Consider the following 17,315-nt stretch of genomic DNA (forward strand, 5'->3'; position numbering starts at 1 on the left):
GCTCTGTCTTGCACAATGGGTCTTGCCCTATACACCAGAGCCACCTTGTGGACACTAATGAATTAGTTCAGTCCAAATAGATTCTAGTAGCCAAGGCTACAGTTCTGTTTTGATTTGTGCAATGGAGCAAATATAGTGTGACTAATGCTTTAATATCTACTTAGTGGCTTTGGGGAGTGGATCCAAATTGTGGGCTGAAGGCTTTGCATTCGTGCGTCTGGCACACGACCGGTGCATTGACCGGTGCATTAAACTGAAAATCCCTTCTCGGAGAAGAAAAGCTGATGCGACAGAGTGAGTGCAGGATCATACGCGGTACTGTATGTCAACGCTAGATATGACCCCAGCGAAGCTGCAAAGGCGGTGGGAAGACAAGGAAGTTGACTCAACGAATCAAGTGGCAGAAGGATGCAATCATAGTGGATGTAAACTAGTCGACAACTTTCTTTGCAACCTTGCTGCAAATTTCTCAACATTGCGCATTTGGCTACGACCTGCAAGGCAGACAGTCCTAGATATTTCGTCTGTTTAAATTAGTTGATTAAAGCAACAGTATTGTCTATTTAGTTGCTGTTTTGAAACCCATGCAATTATTTCATAATTCACATGATTTCCACTTTTATCAATAGGGCTATTGAGCTCTCATTTGTACTGCGGCCGGTAGCACGTGCACGCCTTGCCAAAATAATGTGAGCATTTGGATTGTATTTCACAAAAAAGGGAAACGTGTCGCTGTAATGAAGTGAATATGAACATTTCGAATAGTCTGCAATGGTAACCGGGGAATGTGGAACAACCATGCATCGAATTCTGCGGAGGAGAAAAGTGCGCAAACTTCGCTTCGTCTGGGCATTCATGGCCATGGTGGCTCTGTCGCTCTCCGCCTGCAGCGCACTGTTTACGGCGTGGACCTGGAGACAGACGCGGGACCTGTCCCAGTCATTAAAAACTCTGCAAGACCGATTGGAGCAGGTAAGTAGCCGTGCTAAGTAACAATGTAACACTTTTACGAATGCACTTTGCATTGAATGCCCTGCACACTGTCACCAGTTATTTTTTCCATAAAAACAATTTGGAGCTGTTGAAATGACTGTTACGCAACGTCTTTGTGTCTGTTGACTAGTGGTTACAGAAACCGTCGTTGGGGACTATGGAAAATGAAAAGCCACGTTCAATCCCCCCCTCTTCCCCCCATTCTGTGGCGTTAAATTGTACACACATAGCGGGCCTCTTCACTGCTGGTGTCCTGCGGATTCTGCAACAGCGGCCGTTTTATTGCTTACCAATAAGTGTACTCAAGCCGTAGAGTTATTGCTTATTCTGCGTCCACAGTCTCTCTGCCAAGTTTAATCGTTCTACCGCCAGTTGTGTTCCAATTTACTGGAATCCCTTGACTTCTTGGCTCGAGAGCGCATTATAGCCAACTGACTTTGCACTGAAGGATTGAGCTGCGTAAAACAGAGTAGGCCTAAATGATTTGCAACATGTAAAGCCCACTTATTGCAGGTAGGCTAGGCTTCAACCAGTGGAATATTCTGCAGTCCTAAGGAAATCTGAAGTGATGCTTTCTAAGGCATATTACACTGTAATGCACCCTGTATTAGATTGTAACAATGCACCCTGCACTGGCCTTTTAACAGGAGTTGCTGGTCTTTTCATTCATTCAAAACTAATCCTTATGGATTAATACATTATGCATGCGCAGCCTTAGATAGCCTGCTTATGCACTTAATATAACTTATGGTGGGGTTGACAGTAACAGTGGCCTGCTCCTGCCCATCTGTCAACCCTTTTTGCTAGCACTCAATGAGCCTGCCGGGATAGTTCAGGTCCCTAGTAAACGCAACCTCCAGTCCAGGCAGACTACCTCAGTAGGCACTATATCAAAACCACCCCATAGGCTGCACTGCCCAGTACACAGAGAAACAGTAGCTGTATATTGAAACCTACCTCCATCCTCCCCCTCCATCGCTCTCTCTATTTCAAGCAATAGGGCCCCTTTGGCATATATACGGTAGGCCCCAGTACTTCAGAAAGTACGAGTTCAACTTTGCCGGCTTGACACATTTCAGTACAGTGTTTTTTTCTTCCTGCTTCTCAGTCTCTGCAGGGGAGTTAGGAAATGTGAGGGATGCGCGGCACTAAAAACATGCATTAGGTGTCACAACCGGTTTAGGAGGAAGGGGTTGACATATTCTAAGCCTTGGCATTGCACTGGCATACTGACATATACTTGGAGGCTGTTTGTTTACGTGTTTTTGCTGAAATCTTCTGTCTGTGTATATTTGCAGCAGGAGCCAATTTGACAACCTTCATAATAAACTCAACGGTCTCTCTCTCCCTTTTCGCTCCCTTTCTTTCTCCCTTTCTCGTTTTCTTGCTGTCTGTCTTGTCTTGTCTGCCTGTCCTGTCTGTCCCTCTCTGTCTGTCTCTCTCTCTGTCTCTCTCTCTCTCTCTCTCTCTCTCTCTCTCTCTCTCTCTCTCTCTCTCTCTCTCTCTCTCTCTCTCTCTCTCTCTCCCCTTCTCTACAACAGGTGAATACTCAGCGGAAGGCCATTGTCCAACTCATCATGGAGAAGAGAGATTTGCTGGTGGGCCAAAGGGTGAAGAGAGATGGTACATGCGTGTGTGCCTGCATGCTGGTGTATGTATGTGTGTGTGTGTGTGTGTGTGTGTGTGTGTGTGTGTGTGTGTGTGTGTGTGTGTGTGTGTGTGTGTGTGTGCATGCCAGTAAAAAAGGATTCATATAGCACTACACATCAATTACACTCTACCGCAGTCAATGCCTCTTTCTCTGCCTCCCCATCATCATACATGCAATACATAATCAACAATAACCGAACGGTCACAATAGATCAGAGATGATAGATCCCATCAATGGTGCTCTGCTCTGTTTTTCTATGGAGCAGCACAGGATTTAACTACAGGGGAATCTTGGCTGCATGGCACCTTGGTTAAGCCCCATGGGCACTCGCTGCCTGCTGCTAAAAGTTGACACAGGAAACAGTAGGCAGCTGGGTGACTGATGCAGAAATTATAGGTCTGCTTTAGACTGAAGAGAACCCAGAGAAACCATCTGGCACGAGGAGGGAGACCACGTTGCACGCTTCAGGGACCTAAAGTGATCTTTCCACCGATGAGACTGACAGTAGCTAGGATTTGTTGAGAAAGATTGAGCAGATTGGCGATTTTTTGAGGATTAAGCATTGGATTATATATAGGCTGTAGTACCTACATGTTTCAGGCAGACCACCGTAGTCCCTGTGCCCAAGAATGCCAAGGTAACCAACCTTTCTAAATGACTATTGCCCCCATAGCATTCAAATCTGTAGCCATGAAATCCTTTGAAAGGCTGTTCCTGGCTCACATCAGCACCATCATCCCAGACACCATGGGCCTACTCCAATTCCCATACCGCCCCAATAGATCCACAGATGACACAATCTCTATTGCACTCCACACTGCCCTTTCCCCACCTGGACAAGAGGAACACCTGTGTGAGAATGCTGTTCATTGACTACAGCTCAGCATTCAACACCATGGTGCCCTACAAGCTCATCACTAAGGTAAGGAACCTTGGACTGAACACCTCCCTCTGCAACTCGATCCTGGACTTCCTGACGGGTCGCCCCCAGGTGGTGAGGCTAAGCAACAACACATCCGCCACACTGACCCTCAACACCGAGGCCCCTCAGGGTTGAGTGCTTAGTTTCCTCCAGTACCCCCTGTTCACTTACGACTGCGTGACCGCGCAAGACTCCAACAGCATCATTAAGTTTGCCAACGACATGACGGTGGTAGGCCTGATCAACGACAAGACAGCCTATAGGGAGGCGGTCAGAGACCTGGCAGTGTGGTGCCAGGACAACAACCTCTCGCTTAACATCAGCAAGACGAAGGAGCTGATCGTGGACTACAAGAAAAAGAGGGCTGAGCATCCCCCCATTCACTGTATTGGAGCGGGTCGAGAGCTTCAATTTCCTCGGTGTCCACATCATTAAGGATCTATCATGGTCCAAACACACAACACAGTCGTGAAGAGGGCACGACAACACCTCTTCCCCCTCAGGAGGCTGAAAAGATTTGTCATAGGTCCTCAGATCCTCAAAAAGTTCTAGAGCTGCACCATTGAGAGCATCTTGACTGGCTGCATCACAGCTTGGTATGGCAACTGCTTGGCATCCAACCACAAGGCGCTACAGAGGATAGTCCAGTACATCACTGGGGCCGAGCTCCTTGCTATCCAGGACCTCTATACCAGGCGGTGTCAGAGGAAGGCCCTAAATATTATAAGACTCCAGCCACCCAAGTCATAGACTTCTCTCTGCTACCGCAAGGCAAGTGGCACCGATGCACCAAGTCTGGAACCAACAGGACCCTGAACAAGTTCTACCCCCAAGTCATAAGACTGCTAAATAGTTAGTTAAATAGTTAATATCTCTCTGCATTGTTGGGAAGGGCCTGAAAGTAAGTAGTTCACTGTTAGACTACACCTGTTGTTTACAAAGCATGTGACTAATAAAATGTGATTTGGTAACATTTGATTTGAGACTAGGCAGTGCACACGTCATCTCTGTGCATCTGGAAATAATTCTGAGGATGGACAATAGTAAACTTGGGTTGAAAATCACTAGGAGGAGACCGCTCAAGACTCAAGAGTTGATGCATGTTCAATTCAGAAGCAAGATGTACATGAAAAAAGGCATCAGTAAACATGTAAATGATGGATCTCTATGGCAAGACGTGTCATTCACCCAAGATTTGTCATTATCAGGCCAGTGGTGTCTGAGATATCTCGTGTGACTAATGTACTTACAGTTGATTACTATAGCACCCAGCTTGGGCCAGTCAATTTAGTAAAGGGCCGATCTCTATGGCAAAATTGGGCCGGTGGTTTCTGAAATATCATGTGGGTTAGCTAGACTCATATCCCTGGGCATGTGTGCCAAATTCTATCACTCTGAGTCAAACGGATCAAGAGATATCAACATGTGCACGTTATAGTGCCACTGTGAGGTCGATATGTTCTTGCATATGTTGAGTCTTGACCAGACCACGCCCGCGTGAATGTTTATTGGTCAATGTTGTTTTCGGTATTAGTCTGGAAAGTGTTGCGTTGAGAGACCTTTGTTCATTTTGCAAGAAGACAAAAGTAGCCTAGTAGTAGCCTTGTGCAGGAATATATGATGACACTCTTATTCAAAACAAAAAAGCTGGCAGCGAAATATAATAGAAATATGTGATAATTTGCTGTTAGTGAGAAGAGAAAAATCCTCACCTTTTCTGACTGTGATGGTTTCATATTTGCGAAATAGTACTGAATAGAACTGATATGCAGCCAGGACACTTCAATTGTAAATAACCTCAATAAGAAACAATATTGTTGCTTTGATCACATCAGAAGATATCCTCCTCACAATCTTCAAAATACAACAGCCACAGGACAACTTTGTTTGGACGTCGTAAAGGATCATTTGCCGAAACTGAAGAGATATAGCTAGCTAGCTAACATCCTCCTTTTCCACGTGAAAAAAAAATGTGGACAGAGACTTGCTAGCTACAGCAACTAGCTAGCTGAGATTTTCTACAAGAAATCTGCTTCCTGAAAAAAAAAAAAAAATTCTCCCAAGTGAGTGTGATACCTACTCCCATTTTCTGCTGCACTGCTGCTTGGATTCCACCTGGCGATCTGTTCTCCGTCTGCCCTGGCCTGTCTCCTCCTGTCTGGTACAGGTACCCCCGCCACACTCCCCCCTCTCTCCCGAGCTTTCGCTCGCCTCCAGCACACACGCACTGTTGGGGCGAGTGACTCTGAACTTACAATGGCTAGCCCCAAGTCATAATTTTTTTTCTTGTGCTTTATGCTATTTGCGTCATGACTCCTGCGTGCTTTGTTGACTATGAACTTGCTTGTTACTCAACCGTGGGACAGACAATGTTTGTTCCCACATTCGGGACTCTGACTCTGTATTGGTTACACGGACTCTTGGCCTCCCATCTTATTCTAACCAGCTCTGGCTGGCTTTGTATTCCTGTTACCTGATGAAATTGCTATACAATATGATCTTGTTGCCATCTAATGCACATTCAAATGTCATAAATCAACACCGCAGAGCTGTCCCTGTCCTCTGCCGTGCCCTGATTGTATTACTGTTGATGATATCTGGAAATGTGCATGTACAACCCTGGCCCATCTACTGTTGCTAGCCCCAATTCTGACTAGTGCTCTGATATCTGCTTCACTGATTTCTGCTCTCGTAAAAGCCTGGGTTTTCTGCACGTTAACACCAGAAGCTTATTACCTAAAATGCATCAATTGAAAGTGTGTGTTCACAGCTCCAATCCAGATGTGTTGGTCATTACTGAGACGTGGTTAAGAAAGAGTGTTTTGAACACTGATGTTAACCTTTCTGGATATAACCTTTTTCAGCAAGACAGATCTTCCAAAGTTGGTGGAGTGGCAATCTTTACCAAGGAACACCTTCAGTGCTCGGTTGTTTCCACCAAGTCTGTCCCCAAACAATTTGATTTGCTGGTTTAAAGCATTCAACTTTACAATAGCTCTTTGTTGACTGTTGCTGGATGTTATCGTCCACCATCAGCACCGGTCTGTACCCTACCTGCCCTAAGCTCTCTCCTGGCCCCTTACACTAAGTCTGAATTTGTCCTGCTAGGTGACTTAAACTGGGACATGCTTAAACCACCTGAACAAGTCCTAAAGCAATGGGATTCCCTACATCTTTCTCAGATTATTACCAATCCCACAAGGTATGACGCCAAACACCCAGAAAAGGCTACTCTCCTTGATGTTATCATCACAAACTATTCTGATAGGTATCAGTCTGGTGTTTTCTGTAAATACCTTAGTGATCACTGTTTTACAGCCTGTGTTCGTAATGGCCACTCAGTGAAACGACCTGTCCTGATTTGTCATAGACGCTTGCTAAAAAACTTGAATGAGCAAGCCTTCCTTCATGACCTGGCCTGAGTAAATTGGTACAGAATCAGCTTGATCCCCTTTGTTGAAGATGCTTGGTCCTTCTTTTTTAAATATGTTCAGTGGTATTGTTACAAACACACCCCCATAAAGAAAATGAGAATTATAAACAGGTTCAGCCCCTGGTTCGACTGTGATCTGGCAGAGTTACTCCACCTCAAGAATTCCATTTGGCGAAAGGCTCGCCACACGCATACTCAGGCTGACTGGCTCTCGTTCAGGCAAATGAGAAATAAGTGCACTCAGGCTATCCGAAAGGCCAAAGTTAGTTACTTTAAGGAGCAGTTCTCTCTCTGTGGGTCTAACCCCAAGAAGTTCTGGATAACGGTTAAAGACCTGGAGAATAAACCCTCCTCCTCACAGCTGCCCATGCCCCTTAATGTTGAGGATGTGGTTGGAGCACATGGCTGAGCTCTTTAATCACCACTTCATTAAGTCAGGATTCCTATTTGACTCAGCCATGCCTCCTTGTCCATCCAACATTTCCTCATCTCCCAGCCCTTCTAATGCAACTAGCCCAGATGCTCCTCCCTCTTTTCCCCCTGCCCCGCTACAGGCGGTCACTGAGTCCGAGGAGCTCCTTAAACTTGACGCCAAAAAACCATCTGGGTCAGATGGTTTAGACCCTTTCTTCTTTAAGGTTGCTGCCCCTATCATTGCCAAATCTATCTCTGACCTTTTTAACCCGTCTGTCCTCTCTGGGAAGGTTTCTATTGCTTGGAAGGCAGCCACGGTGCATCCTTTATTTAAAGGGGGTGATCAAGCTGATCCTAAATGTTCTAGGATCAATTTCTATTTTGCCCTGTTCATCAAAGTGTTGGAAAAACTTGTCAATAATCAACTGACTGGCTTTCTTGATGTCTATAGTATTCTCTTTGGTATGCAATCTGGTTAACGCTCAGATTATGGATGTGTCACTGCAACCTTAAAGGTCCTAAATGATGTCACCATTGCCCTTGATTCTGAGCAAATGTTATGCTGCTATTTTTATTGACTTTTTATTGACCAATGCTTTTGATACAGTAGACCATTCCATTCTTGTGGGCCGGCGAAGGAGTATTGGTGTCTCTAAGGGGTCTTTGGCCTGGTTTGCTAACTACCTCTCTCAAAGAGTGCAGTGTATAAAGTCAGAACATCTGCTGTCTCAGCCACTGCTTGTCACCAAGGGAGTACCCCAAGGCTCGATCCTAGGCCCCACACTCTTCTCAATTTACATCAACAACATAGCTCAGGCAGTAGGAATCTCACTCATCCATTTATATGCAGATGATACAGTCTTATACTCAGCTGGCCCCTCCCTGGATTTTGTGTTAAACATTCTATAACAAAGCTTTCTTAGTGTCCAACAAGCTTTCTCTGCCCTAACCTTGTTCTGAACACCTGCAAATCAAAGGTAATGTGGTTTGGTAAGAAGAATGCCCCTCTCCCCACAGGTGTGATTACTACCTCTGTGGGTTTAGAGCTTGAGGTAGTCACCTCATACAAGTACTTGGGAGTATGGCTAGACGATACACTGTCCTTCTTTCAGCACATATCAAAGCTGCAGGCTGAAGTTAAATCTAGACTTGGTTTCCTCTATCGTAATCGCTCCTCTTTCACCCCAGCCAAACTAACCCTGATTCAGATGACCATCCTACCCATGCTAGATTACGGAGACGTAATTTATAGATCGGCAGGTAAGGCTGCTCTCGAGCGGATAGATGTTCTTTACCATTTGGCCATGAGATTTGCCACCAATGCTCCTTATAGGACACATCACTGCACTCTATACTCCTCTGTAAACCGGTCATCTCTGTTTACACGTCGCAAGACCCACTGGTTGATGCTTATTTATAAAACCCTCTTAGGCCTCACTCTCCCCTATCTGAGATACCTACTGCAGCCCTCATTCCACATACAACACCCGTTCTGCCAGTTACATTCTGTTAAAGGTCCCCAAAGCACACACATCCCTGGGTCGCTCGTCTTTTCAGTTCGCTGCAGCTAGCGACTGGAAAGAGCTGCAAATAACACGCCAAATGATGAATGGCCTCTATTCCCCACATTACAGTTAAATGTGAACTGCATAATCAAAAAATGGTATCGCTTGAGGCTCACCCACAGAAAATGCTATGGGGTCACCCACCTGCTAGTAATTTCAGCAGGAGCACAATTTTCCTAAGCTAAGTGGCCCCCCAGTGTTAAATGTTTGCCACTCTTTTTTCCCCACAACATATCCTACAGTGAACTGATCCTGCAGTGAATATATACTGTGTGTGTGTAGCCAGTATCAAGGCCTGGAATCACTCCCTGCAGGCCTGATACTGGAGCTAAAACAACCTCTGGTGAACAACGAGGCCTGTCTCACCCCCCCTCTCTCCGTCTCTCCCCCAGTTTTCGAGATGGATTTTATTTATTGTATTTATTTGAACGGTGGCCATGGCTGTTGCTCTTGCCTGTTTTTCCTGACAGGGCCTTCACAGCTCATTTGGGTCATAGAACAGCCAAAGGCCTCTCTCCCTCTCTCTTTTGCTCTATCTTTCCCCCCTCTATCTCTCTTTCCCTAACTGTCTTCTGTCTCTCACATTCTCTTTTGCTTTCTCTCTCTCCCTCTATCTATCCCTATCCTCCCGTTCTCTCCTATTCTCTCTTAATTGACTATGTTTCAGTTGACTGGACCCAGCTGGCACAGAAAGTAGAGAGAGACAGACAAAGTAGGCTAAAAAACAGGAAGTAAAAAAAGACTGATATCCTAGCAGAGTAGAGCAGAGCCGGAGTAGAGGAGAAAGGAAATCCTTCTCCATCTGTTAGAGCCGTTTGAGTGTTCAGGTGGTGGATAAACAACCACAAATGAATACATTATGGTTTCTACGACACACACCACAGCTGTGACAAATGAAGGAAAACAAAAACCCCTCTGAATTTTTCTCATCTGTCATATTAACTCATTCGTTCTTCCTTCTTCCCTTTGCAAGAGGGAACTGGGAAAGGGAAGAATGGACATGGAAAGAAAGTGGCTTCTCAGTTTGAGAGTAAGTGACTTGGCAGATCTTCATAGTGTTATAATGTAGCATCTGTTGAAGTGGTTTGGATTGGATAACAGTTCTAAAATCCCAATTCCCCTTTTCCCTCTCTCTCTTTCCACCAGTAACCAAAGAGTCTGTTCAGAAAGGTAAGCTTTATAAACGTGGATGATGACATTTATGATGGAAAAGTCTTCTGGATTTCTGGAATTGGTTTCGTAAGATCTCTGTCCCCGATGAGTGTTACAAACTGTAAAAAATCATCCCTACACACACAAACCTACAGTATAAAGAGAAAATAATATGTTGTTATATTTACGCGTGCACCGGTTACTCCCTCTCGGTGCTTTAAATGTGTCTGTGTTTCAGTGGGAGAGGACGGCTTGATAAAAGGATGGACGGACTCCGAGCACTTGAATATGAGCAAGGCGGTGAAGTACAACGCAGACAGAGGCATCTTCACAGTGGAGAAAACGGGAGTCTACTTCCTGTACTGTCAGGTGAGCCTCTGGGAGTTGTAGTCCTGTGTCCACCTGGACGGAACTACACCTGTCAAACTACACAGGCTTAATCAAACGCTGATTTAAAAAAAAAAATATTTCACCTTTATTTAACCAGGTAGGCTAGTTGAGAACAAGTTCTCATTTACAACTGCGACCTGGCCAAGATAAAGCATAGCAGTGTGAACAGACAACAACACAGAGTTACACATGGAGTAAACAATAAACAAGTAAATAACACAGTAGGAACAAAAAAATGAGTCTATATACATTGTGTGCAAAAGGCATGAGGAGGTAGGCAATAAATAGGCCATAGGAGCGAATAATTACAATTTAGCGGAGTGATAAATCATCAGATGATCATGTGCAAGTAGAGATACTGGTGTGCAAAAGAGCAGAAAAGTAAATAAATAAAAACAGTAAGGGGATGAGGTAGGTAAATTGGGTGGGCTGTTTACAGATGGACTATGTACAGCTGCAGCGATCGGTTAGCTGCTCAGATAGCAGATGTTTAAAGTTGGTGAGGGAAATAAAAGTCTCCAACTTCAGCGATTTTTGCAATTCGTTCCAGTCACAGGCAGCAGAGAACTGGAAGGAAAGGCGGCCAAATGTGGTGTTGGCTTTTGGGATGATCAGTGAGATATACCTGCTGGAGCGCGTGCTACGGGTGGGTGTTGTTATCGTGACCAGTGAACTGAGATAAGGCGGAGCTTTACCTAGCATGGACTTATAGATGACCTGGAGCCAGTGGGTCTGGCGACGAATATGTAGCGAGGGCCAGCCGACTAGAGCATACAGGTCGCAGTGGTGGGTGGTATAAGGTGTTTTAGTAACAAAACGGATGGCACTATGATAAACTGCATCTAGTTTGCTGAGTAATTGACCCCTGTTGGTCTGCTCTCTGCTTCTTCTTCCTTCATTTTCTCCATCTCTATCTCACAGGTGTTGTTCAATGAGAACCAGTCTCAGCTGGTGAAGCTGGACGTGGCGGTGGTGAGGGGGAGCCAGCGGCTTCAGAGGTTACAGTGCATGGAGGGCTATGGGACTACGCCTGCAGCCGGATCACACCAGTTCCACTTCCTCAAACCCTGCCAGGTGTCCGGCCTGCTGCGGCTGGAGAAGGGGGTGGAGCTAAAAGCCATCACAGGCCCCGCTTTCAACCTCCACATCACGGGAAAGCATTACTTCGGTCTCTTTAAGGTCAACTGAGCTACCGGAGAGGATGGACATTTTAAAAGGAAGGAGGAGAAACCTGTTTTAAAGGAAGTGTTTTGTCTTACTCCGACCTGTATCAAAGAGACACACCAATGTGATATTTACGGAATCGTTTTTATTGTGAAATCTGGACCAACGATCTGAATCATGTTACCTACAGACACTCTGTATGATACCTTTTCAAAGACAGAATCTATAAGGAAGACTTAAAGTGAAACTATATTATGCACTTCTAGACTCTCCAAGAGTTTCTACCCCTGCTTCTTTGAAGATTTAAAACTAATGGAATATTCTCTGGATCAGTTGATGGATCTCTTTTGGAGCACAACACATCCACCTGACTCTTCTTTCACCGTGACTTGGCCTGACGACAGCAGGTGCACCTCTCTGAGGAGCTAAGCTGGTGGACTACTGAATGAGAAGGATTTTGGATGATGAGCTCTACAACTCTTGTCTCTTTTCCATTGTAATCCTAGCTTAGGTTATTTCAGTAGCTTGGAGATAATATAAGCAGCCCCCCCCGCCCTCCTTCAGAACAGCCTCAGTTCGTCAGGGCATGAACTATACAATGTGTCAAAAGTGTTCCACATGGATGTTGGCCCATGTTGACTCCAATGCTTCCCACAGTTGTGTCAAGTTGGCTGGATATCATGAGGGTGGTGGACCGTTCTTGATACACATAAGAATGTGTTGAGCGTGAAAAACCCAGAAGCGTTTCAGTTCTTGGCACCTACTACCATACCCTGTTCAAAGGCACGTAAATCTATTGTCTTGCCCGTTCACCCTCTGCATGGCGCACATACACAATTCATGTCTCAATTGTCTCAAAGCTTAAAAATCTTTCTTTAACCTGTCTCCTACCCTTCACCCCTTCATCTACACTGGTTGAAGTGGATTTAACAAGTGACATCAATAAGTGTAGGGATCATAGCTTTTTTATGTCATGGAAGGAGCAGGTGTTCTTAATGTTTTGTACACTCAGTGTATATCATCTTACCAAAAGTATGCATCTCAATCTGTTAACATTATAGGCCTATCATATATAAATTTCAGATGCAAATATTGTTCTGTTCACATTCAACTAAACAGCGATGCGCACCTCGGCTCAAGCCTAAAAAAACCCTTCAAAAGTCCATTATAGTGCACTGCGCTATGAGACGCATTGGATTGAACCCTGACCTGTATGTGAAAATAAGGGTCAACCTGTGGAGATATTTCATGGTGGAAATAGAAATGATTTTGTATATTGTATTCACAATACTTGTACTCATTCCAAAGCGCTCTTACATGCCATTTGCAGCAGTATGTTTTGAACACAGACATTACAAACAAAGTATTTCTATCAGGTGGTTTGGTTTAATGTTTTACCACTCCTACTCTGGTTTATAAGGGAGACCACATTGGTTTCTGCTCAGCAAGTTCCACACGTGCACGCATGCACACACACACACACACAGCAAAAGTTAAGTTATTCTGGTTTCCAGCTCTAAACGTCATTTCTCATCATTAGATCAAAAGTGTAAAATGTGGTATTGTAATGTATACATAGTTCTTGTTTGATTTCCTAATCCTTCTCCGCTTCCCTTTTGTGTTTACCCCCTTTGCACCTCCCCTCACACACACACACACACACACACACACACACACACACACACACACACACACACACACACACACACACACACACACACACACACACACACACACACACACACACACACACACACACACACACAGCTCAGCTCTTCAACTCTCACTTCCTGATTGTGATCTTGAACCAAATAGCTGAATGCTTTTGATGAAAAACATGCCGGGCACTTCCCTCCCCAATTCCTTTTATTTGAAATGTCAAAGTTTATTGCCACTTTAAAAAGCCTTATTTTGCACAAAGAGGCCTTTCGCTGAGAAGTCTAACAAGTAGGGCAAGGTTGAAGAACCAGTGAGGGGATATTGTGTGTATACATGTTTGCGAAATTATGTCTGCAATGCTGGTTGTTGTTCTAAACTCACTTCCTATAAAAATGTTAACCTTTAAAACCTTTTTCCGTTTAAATATCTCCTTGAAGCAACAGGAAATGTAACTATTATGTGGATTATAATTAAAATAAAAAAAATTGTAGGGTTTGATAAATTTTTCTGAAGGAAAAATCAAGTCTGGAAAAATCAAGTCTGAAATTTCAAAGTGGAAATTACAAACTTCAAAAGCCTTTTTAAACCTCAAATACACCACAAGTTTTAAATGTCCTGAATTGCAGGAAAAAACTCCTGCAACAGGGCGATCAAATTAAAATCCAACATATGTACTATGATACAGTATGACACAAAACAAATATATCATCTTCTTGTCATCTTCTAACCCCATTCTTCCCTCGATGACATCACTGTGTTGCTGAATAGAACGCGTGGAATCCTGCTCTATTCTAGTTCTTTAATCATGACTCACACACTACTGTGTACTCAGTCGTCACCACCTGTGATTCATAGATCTGTAGCTTTTCAAGGTCTGGACTCAGTGCAACACAGTGCAGACAGACTGGGATGACCTCATGTGGGGGCTGGAGGAGAGGACTCAGTCACAACTGATCTGCGTCACGTTATATCCTGTAGCGTCCCTATGCTCCCTATCCTATTAGTATCCTGTAGCACGGTATAGTATCCTATAGTAGATTTTTACCCATGATCACTGAATCAGCGTGTGTGTGTGTTTTCCTTACTGCTGCTATTCCAGCATCCATTCACATTTATTTTTATTTTTAAATGTGTTTATTTTTATTACAAACAAAACCCCAAATAAAAGACAAAGAGATGCATTATTATTGTGGCATCATTGCCACTCATCGTTTCATCGATCGGCATCACAACAACGTACACAGTAACGCAAGATATCAAGAAATGAAAAACAAAACAGAATCTGAAAAAAAAGAAAGAAAAAGCAAGAAAATGAGAAAAGAAGTGCTTGATTTGACAGTATACAGTATACATTCTAGTGACGGGGTTGCAAAACACTTCCTGCGAAACGTAATCAGTGAAATGTTGTTTAGACTCTTCAACTTGGAACACCACTGTGGAGTATCCAGGGTGCTAGCTAAATAAATTAAATGTTTCTACTTTAATTATTTGAAATAAGTCCAGGGAACTAACTAAAAGTAGACTATTTCAACTAGCATATATAGAGTTTACATCTCCTGATCTATTCAGGTTTAACACTCTTAATTCAGACATAACTTTCTTTACAGTTATTTCAGCTATGTTATGTTTAAGGCGTATTTGTGGATACAGTATATAAAATTGACTCGATTCAACTGACAGCCTCTGAGTTTCCAGAGAATAATGAATTAATGTACTTTAACTGTTAAGATAGTACACGGTTTCATTTTGTCTTAACGCATTTAGGGTTACATATGTAATCTATTATAAAGGTTATTTGCAAGCCCCAAATCTAGAATGTCATTTTTTTGTTGTATTATATCAATTTACGAAGTTCAAAGGTCAACCTCTGTTTGCTTTCTGTTCTGACTATAAGATGTCAGATGCAGCATAAGAAGTGCACCAAATCATAAGATTTTATCGTTTTCTCAATTTCTCATTTGGTAAAAGCTATTTTTTCAATAGTAACAGCAAAGACAACAGCAACGTCGACGACAACAATAATAATCATAGTCGTAGTAAGTTAACAAGAGTAAAAACACAAGAGAACACGAATGAGCCAAGTTTAAATATGCAAAGAATATCACAGAATTCGTAGAAAGAAGTAGAAACTCGAAAAAACAAACAAGGAAGAAAGGATTGATCGAGAGGAAGATGAAGAGGAAGGGAAAGGTGGGATAGAAGCCATAGGAAGGGAGGTCAGAGAGAGCAAGGGGAGAGGAGGACTGTAGTTGAGGGTAGTCAAGAAGCTTTATAACACTGTATGACTTGCCTATGAAAGGTTATGACCATTCACAGGGGTACTGAAACTATCCATTTGATTGCTGTGAGTGAGACCTATCCTGAACCAGCACCGGAACCTCCCATCCCAATAAAAAAACATAATATGCACCCTGGTCTGTAAGAACATCCACTGGCATAGGGGCTATACGCTATACCTCACTCAGTCAAGTTGGAGTTGAAGTCAAGTTGGAGTTTCCTGCCAAGTTTAGAGCCCCCTGAGTCCTATAATACTTCTCATCAATTCTCCAACAGGAAGATTGATGGTTTTCGGCAAGCCTCTGAGACAGCACTAGAAGAAATACTGTAGGCACAACTTGAATGATAACACACCATTTTTAGTGAGTATTGCATGCGTCAGAGGACAAATGGCGGGAATGGTGTTAAGAGTCAAATGTTATACTGTTATATTATGCAGCTTCCTGTTACTGGAGCGACCTGTGGAAGGGTCCAAGGTCAAGGGTCGGGCTCTGTAGTGGTTATTAGTTCTAGGTATTTGGTGTTGAGGGTCTGTGAGCGGTGCCAGGATAAAGAGGTTCTAGCTTATGGTACTACATGTATATTGTTCTGGAGTGGAGTGGAGACCTATGAATATTAGTAGGCTGCTTGTGAGGAGTATTGGTCGGTTTGAGGCAGACAATAAGAGATTGAGCAGGTGAGGGTATGTATGTATGTAACAGCGTGGACCACGTGTGTATGTGTGTGCACACATGTATATTTTAATCTGTTTGTATGTGTGTGTGCGCGTGTCAAGGTTATTATAGTAAATGAAAAGGGAAATTAAATAATTAACATATCTGTTTGAAAAACTAAAACTATACTGAAACTATTATCTTTGACTCCAAAACGAATTAAAATAAAATAAAATCATCATGAATTATGTTCAGTTTGATTTAAAAACTTTTTTAAATACTTTGAGCAAAAATCAAATGGAGTTTTCAAGCTTCTGAATCTGGGCTGTTTCAAATAGACCTAGCTTGTGCATCACTATAACTAGTCAGGGTATGAGTCTAGAAACCTGCCTATTGTCCTCGAATGTACGTAATGTTACTATTTCAAAGCTATACGATATTACAGAGAACAAGTTCATTATCTCACATCTTGGAAAATATGTGTAATATTGTGTTTCTTGTTCTGGTAGGCTAATTCATATTTAAATTGTTATTTTATTTTTTATTTAACTAGGCAAGAACAAATTCTTATTTACAATGACAGCCTACCCTGGCCAAACCCTAACCCTAACCCGACACTGGGCCAATTGTATGGGACTCCCAATCACGGCCGGTTGTGATACAGTCTGGAATTCATGCTAATGTTTTATTTTTTGCTAGCACCCAATTGACTCCCATTCAAGCCTTGAAGAAGTTGTGCTCCTTGTCCCAGAATCGCTCCGAATGCACCGCACGGCCCATTGACAACGTACGGGCAACATACACGAGTTTCCCATCTCCTAATATCTTAAACTATTTCTGGCAATAACTTTTACAAGGGATTGCGTGACGATTAGCTTAGCAACCACATTACACAGCATGACAACGTGAACGCGATTGGTCGACAGTCTGGGTGTTATACGTGCCTTCATTCCTTGACCAATGAGATTCCTCTCCTCATTTCCTAAACTATTTCTGCTGTCACTAGCTAACAGGGAAGAAATCCGCTATTTTCTGTCGCTAA

General features: G+C 43.3%; 1 protein-coding gene across 1 annotated transcript; it reads left to right on the forward strand.

Moving 5' to 3' along the window:
- Nucleotides 1–784: 784 nt before the first annotated feature.
- Nucleotides 785–12,330, forward strand: LOC120049240 (tumor necrosis factor ligand superfamily member 12-like). Its single transcript, XM_038995477.1, has 6 exons — nt 785–972; nt 2,535–2,616; nt 9,952–10,008; nt 10,125–10,148; nt 10,369–10,499; nt 11,442–12,330. The coding sequence occupies exons 1-6, from the start codon at nt 799–801 to the stop codon at nt 11,706–11,708; spliced, it is 735 nt and encodes a 244-aa protein (XP_038851405.1). The 5' UTR covers nt 785–798; the 3' UTR covers nt 11,709–12,330.
- Nucleotides 12,331–17,315: the final 4,985 nt, after the last annotated feature.

The sequence above is a fragment of the Salvelinus namaycush genome, chromosome 6, assembly GCF_016432855.1.
Source record: "Salvelinus namaycush isolate Seneca chromosome 6, SaNama_1.0, whole genome shotgun sequence".
Taxonomy (NCBI): Eukaryota; Metazoa; Chordata; class Actinopteri; order Salmoniformes; family Salmonidae; genus Salvelinus; species Salvelinus namaycush.